We start from the raw sequence: 9192 nt of genomic DNA, 5'->3' as shown, positions 1-9192 counted from the left end.
ATCTCGCGAGACTCTCACATCTTTGACTATTTCCGCCCGTGAGCAAGATGGCATCCTTCTTCAGGCACGCATGGGCTCCTCTACTGTTCACGCCGTGTCGAATTAGCGTTGGGAGCCGTCGCGGCATTCGCGGTCTAAGAAGGAAACCTCTCCGCGTGCTTCCTTCGGTTGCGGAGACGCAGGAGAAGCAACGGATCGTCCCCAGCAAAATTAAGGCCAGTTACATCCCAAAAGCGCCCCCAAAGGAGCGCCAACCGGAACCGGAACCGGAACCCAAAGAGGCGGAGCTGCGTTATGAGCGAGCCGGACCCAACGAAAAGAGACTGAGGTAATTTCGTTCGCGCAAAGCATCCTGGTTGTTGTAGTGCGGGCTCCTCGGAGAAGTGAACGGAACTGGAAGGAGCGAACCACAATTCCCAGCGTCCTTCGGGAAGGAAAGCCGGGAGTCACGGATTTTGACTTCCCGCAACGCTTTCTGGGAATTGTAGTTTTGAGGCGAAAAAAACTTACATTTTTATTTTTTGGCTGAAAAATCCGCCGGGGATATTCGTTTTCCTCCGTTTCTTTCCTTCTTTCCCCCATCCCGCTGTCGTAGCTGACGTATTGGACTCCAATTCCTGATTTCCATCAGTGCCCATCACTCCTCAGCCAGCAGCACCAGTGATGTTGAAGTACATCCCTTGCTGGCCTGTAATGGTGGGAGTTGTAGTCCATTTGATATAAAGTAAACCGTCTGAGAAAATCCCCCTTCCCCCGCTTTATTCGCCTTATATGTGAAATATTTTAGGCTTGTATGTGCAATTGGTGCATTATGATTTAAATGTGCGACTACCCCACTCCACCCCTAAACAAATCAGGCCAAAATCAGAAAGGAAACTTAAGGGCTGTCTTACTTTGCAGTGGAAATGTTACTCAGTAAGTTGAGGATTATCTCTAAAATAGATACAGTAGATGTAGGAAGGTAGGTAGAGAGACACACACATTATAGAGATGGAAGGCATGGATGGATATGATGGATGATACAGATGATATAGATAGATGATATAGTAAGTAGGTAGGTAGATGATAGATAGAGAGATAGATAGATAGAGAGATAGATATTGACGGATAAATGATAGAAAGAGCTAGAGAGCTAGATAGATGATGTACATACATATAAATTAGAAGTTGATCGATGATAGGTATAGACAGAGATAAGATAGATGATGGATGGATGGTAGGTAGGCAAAGATAGATAGATACAGACACATGATAGAGATGGATATGGATAGATGGATATGGATTCATAAATGTGATAGATGATATAGATATGATTGATAGATAAAATTGATAGATATTGATGACTAGATGATAGAAATAGCTAGAGAACTAGATAGATTAAAGATAGCAAGATAAAAGATAGACAGTCATATAAAATGAGACAGGTGGATGGATGGAAGATATACATATATAAAATGAGATAGGTAGATGGATCATGGATGGATGGAAGACAGACAGGCAGACAGACATATCTAAAAGATAAAGGTAATCAAGAGTTGGAAGAGACCTTGTAGGTCATCGAGTCCAACCCCATCACCCAAGTGGGAGATCCTACACCATTTCTGACAGATGGGACTCCAATCTCTTCTTGAAAGTCTGAAGTCTCAACTTCTGAAGGCAACTTCTGTTCCATGGGTTGATTGTTCTCACTGTCAGAAAGTTTCTCCTTATTTCCAAGCTGAATCTCTCCTTGTTCAGTTTCTATCCATTATTCCTTGTCTGGCCTTTGGGTGGCTTGGAAAATAGCTTGACCCCTTCCTCCTCTCTGGGGTAGCCCCTCAAATGTTGGAAGACTGCTATCCTGTCTTCCCTGGTCCTTCTCTTCCCTAGACTAGCCATGCCCAGTTCCTGTAACCGTTAATATAAATGAGAGAGGTGGATGGATGGATGGATGGAAGACAGACAGACATATATAAATGAGATAGGTGGATGGATGTATGGAAGATAGATAGACAGAGACAAAGATTAGATCGAGGAAGCCCAGTGTGATACCCTGTTCCTTTCTTTCGCTCTTTTTTTTTTCCCAACAGGAATTTGGTGACCCTGGCTAAGTCCAGGGCGTTCCGCGAGAAGCACGGGAGAATTCTGCTGGAAGGCCGGAGGCTCATTTCGGATGCTTTGGAGGCGGGAGCTATTCCGCAGATGATCTTCTTTAGCTTAATGGAGAATCTGAAGCTGCTGCCAGCGGCCAAACTCAAACGGGCCACCCTCGTCAAAGTGAAATACAATGACATCAAGATGTGGTCGGACGTCATCACTCCGCAGGGGTTGATCGGTAAGTTCTGGTAGAAATCGGAGGGCTTCAGGCTTAGCTATTTAGGTTTTTTTTTTATCCTGCCTTTATGACTTCGTAAGTAACTTGAAGCAGGGAACATATCAAATATTCCTTTCTCCTCTTGTTTTCCTCATCACAACAGCCCTGCGAGGTGGGTTGGGCTTGAGGCAGGGGCTGGCCCAAAGCCACACCAGCTGGCTTTCATGCCTGAGGCAGGACTAGAACTCACCATCTCCTGATGATTGGCCCTAAAGTCACCCAGCTGGCTTTCATGCCTGAGGCAGGACTAGGATTCAATCTACGATACCAATGATCGGCCTGTAGTCACCCAGCCAGCTTTCGTATCTAAAGTGAAACTAGAATTCACAGTCTCCTAGTGTTTGACCCAAAGTCACCCAACCGACTGTACTGCCTAAGATGGGACTCCCTGTCACCCGGCGATTGGCAAAAAGTCAGCTTTCGTACCTTAGGCAGGACTAGAACTCACCCTCTCCTGGTGATTGGGCCAAAGTCACCCAGCGTCCTTTCATGCCTAATGCGGGACTAGAACTCACCCTCTCCTGGTGATTGGGCCAAAGTCAACCAGCTTGCTTTCATGCCTAAGGTAGGATTAGAACTCACTGTCCCCTGGGGAGGCGCCCAAAGTCATCCAGCTTTCAAGCCTAAGGCGGGACTAGAATTCACCACCTCCTAGTGATTGGCCCAAAGTCACCCAGCCAGCTTTTGTACCTAAAGTGTAACTAGAATTCACAGTCTCCTAGTGTTTGACCCGAAGTCACCCAACCGAGTTTCCCACTTAAGATGGGACTAGAACTCCATGTCACCCAGCGATTGGCCCAAAGTCAGCTTTCGTACCTTAGGCGGGACTCGAACTCACCTTCTCCTGGTTTCAAAGCCAAGCGCCTTAAATTCTCCAAGCTGACTCAGCGTGTGGTTTGTCCCGGCTTTAGCAGCCACGCTGAGTAAGATCTCATGGGAACCGGCTCTGAGTAAAGTTTTTGGTCCTTTCTTGGTGTTTTTCCTTGTTGAGCAATCCTTCTGCTCTTTCCAAAGCGGCGCGTATATAAATCGCTCGTCAGCTGGCTGCTTTCCAAGGCTCCTAAAAACAAAAACAAAAAAATTCTTGCAGATGTTTCTCACCTTCTCACGTCTCTCCGTTGCTGTTTTTGGCATCCAAGGTTGCTCGCAGCGGTGGGAGGCCTCTGCTCAATCTCTTTGGGGATTTTTCCTCACCGCGAGATTTTTGCAGGATGAAGCTCGGGTGGAAGTTTGCGGCTTTTCAAGAAGGGACATGCCGTTGTTTAGCTCTCGTTTTGGGGATGGCGAAAAGACATTTTTGAACTGTTGGGAGTGAAAGAGAGAGAGAAGGAGGTAGAGACAGAGGGAGGGAGGGAGGGAGAGAGAGAGAGAGAAAGAGAGAGAGAGAGAAAGTTTTAAAGCCTTTTTTGGGCCCTCTTCTTTTGCCTTGCTGGGCTCCCCCACAGGATGGATTTGATTTCAGTCAAACTGATTTCAATCACGATTTGAATCCCTAGTAAAAAGGCTTGATTTGAATCCACGCGGTTTAAAGGAAAACGTGGAAAAGCGAAGGTGGATTTGAACTCAGGCCTTCTATTCCTGGGCCAGCACTTTTTAAGTACAGGTAGTCCTTGACTTCCAACCTTTCGTTTAGCGCCTGCTCAACGTTACAACGCCAGTTGAAAATAGCGACTGAGGACCGTTTTTCACACGTACGAACGTTGCAGCATCCGAATGGTCACATGATCAAAATTCGGACACTCGGCAACTGGTACCCTGTTTCCCCAAAAATATGACCTACCCTGAAAGTACGTCCTAGCTTGATTTTTACACGTGTGCCCAATATAAGCCCTATCCCCCCAAAAATAAGCCCTAATTAAGATCCTGCCCACTCCAGAGTGCACGGGTAGAAATTAAGGTAGGGTGGGAATGGAAAGGCGGTGGAGCTGCCCTACTACTTACCTTTGGATAGTTGTAGCCAGGCCTCGCACACTCCGACACCTGCCTTGTTGGCCCATTTCTTCTGCAGCTGGAAAGGCTTTGCTGAAGGCCTCTGGAGCTGATTAGAAAGCTGTGGGTCAATCCAACCTCTGTTATCGGCTGCAGAGGCTTCGGGAAAGCCTTGCTGGCTGCAGAAGAAATTGCTGAAGGCCTCTGACCGCAAAAAGGAGGCCAGGAGCGACGCACGCAAGTGAGGTTAGTCAGTGGATGACGTCCCCCGAAAATAAGACCTGGTGCCTGTTAGGAATATAAGTCCACCTAACGGGTATTTGGGTTAGAAATATATAAACCAGGATAGACATTTTAAAACTGTCTCTTTAAGAGCATGCTAAAAACTGCAATTGGGTGTGGTTACTCAAGCGGCCATAAGATGGAGCCAGAAACCTGGGTTGTTTTAGTCTTAGTCTCAGAAGAGAGTCTGTCTGAGTGAGTATCTCTGTTTCCTTCTGTTGGAAAGTGGTGCTGTTGCTCCATTTCTTCTAATTGACTGATATTACTGGATTTAATGTAAGTGTGATACTGAACTGTTTTTGACACTGGAATTTGATATTTGGATTATCCCTGGATTGAAAAACTGACTGATTTAACTTGTGAATGACTTTGGATTGCTTATTTTGGACTTTGCTTAAACCTTTCTGGAAGTAAAAACTTACATTTACTGTACAGTGTATCTGTGTGCTGTGTGTGGATTATTCAAACACTCCTCTCAAATACGTCTCCCTGTATGCGCTCATTCTCCTAACGGGGAATTACCTCAACAGTGCCTTATTTTTTTTGGGTGGCAAAAAATTATAAGACAGGGTCTTATTTTGGGCGGGAAACACAGTATATATCTGTCTCAACAAAAGCGAATAAACGCCCTATAATTGGTTCTCAGCGGGGGAAAAAAAGATTTAAAAAGAGATTTTAATAGATTATAACGCACGGAGATCGCACTCCCAGCCAATCATCCCCTGCCTCTCTTGGTTTCTTGCAGGAATTTTCACCATGCCCCATCACACCAAAATGACCTACCCCGAAATCCCGCAGGAAGACGCCCTGCCCCTCACCCTCATCTGCGACAACATTCGGGACCCCGGGAATCTGGGTACCATCCTCAGATCGGCGGCGGGAGCCGGCTGCTGCAGTGTGTTGCTTGTCAAAGGTGAGGAGCGGGACCGCTGGGCCTGGGTGGGTGGGGAGAAGTGGGCTGGATTCGATCTCGGCTCTTCCTCCACGGGGTGGGGAGGGGAAATTGGCAGGATCCGGCGGGAGGGGGTGTTGGATCATTTCTGGCAAAAGTCTGGACTCTTGCTTGGCAATTTTATGGGGGGGTGTTTTTGCCTGTATTAAGATGGGTGGACTTCCATTCCCAGAATCCCCCAGCTAGCATACTTTAAGAGGGATGGACTTCACTCCCAAAATTTTCCAGCCTGCATGCTTTAAAAGGGTAGACTTCCACTCCCAGAATCCCCCAGCCAGCATTCTTTAAGAGGGTGGACTTCCCCTCCCAGAATCCCCCAGCCAGGATGCTTTAAGAGGGGAGGACTTCCACTCCCAGAATCCCCCAGTCAGCCTGCTTTCAGAGGGATGGGCTTCCACTCCCAGAATGCCCCAGCCAGCATTCTTTAAGAGGGGTGGACTTCCCCTCCCAGAATCCCCCAGCCAGCCTGCTTTAAGAGGGGAGGACTTCCACTCCCAGAATCCCCCAGCCAGGATTCTTTAAGAGGGGTGGACTTCCACTCCCAGAATCCCCCAGCCAGGATGCTTTAAGATGAATGTACCCTGTAGCTTCCTGGGGAATTCTGGGAGTGGAAGTCCACCCATCTCACAGTTGCCCAGGCAGAGAAGCATCGCCGACACCTTCTTCTTCCTCGCCTTCTTCCCGCAGGCTGCGTTGATGCCTGGGAGCCCAAAGTCCTTCGGGCAGGGATGGGAGCCCATTTCCGGATCCCCATTCTTTCCAACTTGGAGTGGGACCTCGTGCCCAACTACCTGCCCACCGAAAGCTGCATCCACGTGGCCGAGAGCTGCCACGAGAGACCCCCAGAAGAGGCCAAACGGGCTTCGCCAACCCAGGCTGCTCGCAGTGGCAAGACCCCCAAATCCTCTAACCGGACGTCCCAGCCGCCCCGCTTCAAGGGGAGCCAGGAGGAGGAGGAGGAGGAGGAAGAAGAACCCAATTTGCTGCAAGTCCAGCCTTATTACAAGCCGTGGATGGAGGCTTCCGTGGCCGTCGTGGTCGGCGGCGAGACCCACGGCGTGAGTCCCGAAGCCAAGCAGCTGGCGCAGAGGAGCGGCGGGAAGCAGTTGGCCATCCCCGTGGTCCCCGGCGTGGAGAGTTTGAATTCGGCCATGGCTGCTAGCATCCTCCTTTTCGAAGCCAAGAGACAGCGGCTGGTCAAGGAAGGCAGTGCTTCCAGGCTCCGGTTAAAACCATGAGGACTAGCCTCCCCCGGAATCTCGCCCTTTTTTTATTTTGAAAGCCAAGGAAGGGCTCTACGTGTGGCGGGGCTGGTCGCCGTCTCCCTTTCAGCCTCTGCTACTTTTTTTGGGGGGTGAGGAAGGTCAGAGGGGAAGGTGAAAAAGTCAAGATGGACGGTGGTGCCGTTAGGTCACGAAACCCACCCATTCCCCCCCTTTTTTTTTAAGAAGGGCAAGGATTTGAACACGCAAAGCTGAGATGGCCCGTTTGACTTTTTGGGACACGCAGGTAAACGCACACACCACAGATCACACACACACACACACACACACACACACGTACAAGTCTCTCTTTCTTTCTCTCATTTCTTTCTCTCATTTCTCTCATTTCTCTCTCATCTCTCTCTCATCTCTCTCTTTCTCATCTTTCTCTCATCTCTTTCTCTGTTTCTCATCTCTCGTTCCCCCTTTCTCCCTCTCTCTCTCTCTCTCTCTCTCTCAGACACACACACACACACGCACACACCAGTGTCTCTTTCTTTCTCTCTCATTCTCTCATTTCTCTCTCATCTCTATCTCATCTCTTTCTCTGTTTCTCATCTCTCTTTCCCCCTTTCTCCTCTCTCTCTCTCTCTCTCTCTCAGACACACACACACACCAGTCTCTCTTTCTTTCTCTCATTTCTTTCTCATTTCTCTCTCATGTTTCATTTTCTCATCTCTCTCTCATTTCTCTCATTTCTCTCTCATCTCTGTCTCATCTCTCTCTTTCTCCTCTTTCATCTCTTTCTCTGTTTCTCATCTTTGTTTTTCATCTCTCGTTCCCCCTTTCTCCCTCTCTCTCTCTCTCTCTTAGACACATACACACACACACACCAGTGTCTCTTTCTCTCTAATTTCTCTCTCATCTCTATCTCATCTCTCTCTTTCTCCTCTTTCATCTCTTTCTCTGTTTCTCATCTCTCTTTCTCCCACCCCTCTCTCTCTCTTAGACACACACACACACCAGTCTCTCTTTCTTTCTCTCTCATTTCTTGCATTTCTCTCTCATGTTTCATTTTCTCATCTCTCTCTCATTTCTCTCTCATTTCTCTCTCATTTCTCTCTCATCTCTGTCTCATCTCTCTCTTTCTCCTCTTTCATCTCTTTCTCTGTTTCTCATCTCTCTTTCTCCCTCTCTCTCCCTCTCTCTCTCTCTTAGACACACACACACACACACACCAGTCTCTTCCCCTCTGACTAAACGGGACAATCGTTGGCAGCCCCGCGAGGCGAGAAGAGATGGAAGATGTTGGGGGAAAAAAGGGATTGTGCAGTGGCGGCTCAAGGATCTGCACATTTCCTTGCCGAATTCGAGAAGAGATCGGGTGCGGTTTCCTCATGCAGCTAGTCCTCAACGACCTTCGTTGAGTCGCCGTCTTGGTTATAAGTCACCACGGGCATCACGCATCGATCGAGACGTGCTGTGGCTCCACGGAAGGTTCTAGATTTCAATAAAAAATGTTTTTTTGAGTCCAAAAAGCGGCTCCCGGATTTAAAACGCTCGTGGCAACTGGCCACCCGGATGGATTTCTTCCTGTGGTTAAAAGGCCCACAGGAACTTAGCAGGTTGGGAGAACTTTGAATCTCCTTGAGGAGTTAACTCCTTCCAGAATAGCTTGAGTTGGAAGGGATCTTCGAGGTCTTCTAGCCCAACCCCTTACTCAAGCAGGAAACTGCACCACTTCAGAGCAATGCCTGTTCAATCTCTTTGGAAACCTCCCGTAATGGCGCACCGACAACTTCTAGAGGCAAGCCCGAAGTTCCACTGATTATAGGGAGTCCTCAGCTTACGACCACAGTCGAGGCCACTAAGGAAGTTTCTCCTTAGTTCCAGGTTGCTTCTCTCCTTGGTTAGTTCCCATCCGTTGCTTCTTGTCCTTTCGGTGTTTTGGAGAAGAGATTGACCCCTTCCTCTTCTTTGTGGCAGCCCCTCACATATTGGAGGACTGCTATCATTTCTCCCGTAATCCGTCTTTTTTTTTTAAACTAAACTGGCAGCTGCGGAATTTTTTCCCCCCAACGGTTCGCATTTTTTGCCCTCATTATTTTTCTTTTTCTTCTTCTTCTCCTCCTCCTCCTCCTCCTCCTCCTCCTCCGCCTCCTCCTCCTCCTCCTCCTCCTCTCTTCTTTCTTCTTTCTTCTTTTTCCTTCTTCCTCCTCCTCCTCCTTCCTCCTCCTCCTCCTTCCTCCACCTCCTCCTTCCTCCACCTCCTCCTCTTCCTCTTCCTCCTCCTCCTCTTTTTCTTCTTCTTCTTTCTTCTTTTTCCTTCTTCCTCCTCCTCCTCCTTCCTCCACCTCCTCCTCTTCCTCTTCCTCCTCCTCTACTTCTATTTCTTCCTCCTCCTCCTCCTCTTCTTCTTCTTCCTTCTCCTCCTTCCTCCTCCTCCTTCCTCTTCCCTCTTCCTCCTCCTCCTC

At 48.4% G+C, this 9192-nt stretch overlaps 1 protein-coding gene across 1 annotated transcript; it reads left to right on the top strand.

Annotated features, from left to right (window-relative positions):
- The first annotated feature begins 47 nt into the window (after positions 1 to 47).
- Positions 48 to 7248, top strand: MRM3 (mitochondrial rRNA methyltransferase 3). The gene is made up of 4 exons (XM_026710236.2): positions 48 to 328; positions 2070 to 2314; positions 5310 to 5477; positions 6204 to 7248. The coding sequence occupies exons 1-4, from the start codon at positions 48 to 50 to the stop codon at positions 6752 to 6754; spliced, it is 1245 nt and encodes a 414-aa protein (XP_026566021.1). The 3' UTR covers positions 6755 to 7248.
- Positions 7249 to 9192: the final 1944 nt, after the last annotated feature.

Source organism: Pseudonaja textilis, chromosome 1, assembly GCF_049901715.1.
Source record: "Pseudonaja textilis isolate UNSWEBS1 chromosome 1, rPseTex1.2, whole genome shotgun sequence".
Taxonomy (NCBI): Eukaryota; Metazoa; Chordata; class Lepidosauria; order Squamata; family Elapidae; genus Pseudonaja; species Pseudonaja textilis.
This window is presented reverse-complemented; position numbering and strand designations above follow the sequence as displayed.

Coding starts and splice junctions, on each gene's coding strand:
- MRM3 (XM_026710236.2), top strand. CDS start 48: ATGGCATCCTTCTTCAGGCACGCATGGGCTCCTCTACTGTTCACGCCG. Junction 329..2,069: donor CCCAACGAAAAGAGACTGAG/GTAATTTCGTTC, acceptor TTTTCCCAACAG/GAATTTGGTGACCCTGGCTA. Junction 5,478..6,203: donor CAGTGTGTTGCTTGTCAAAG/GTGAGGAGCGGG, acceptor TTCTTCCCGCAG/GCTGCGTTGATGCCTGGGAG.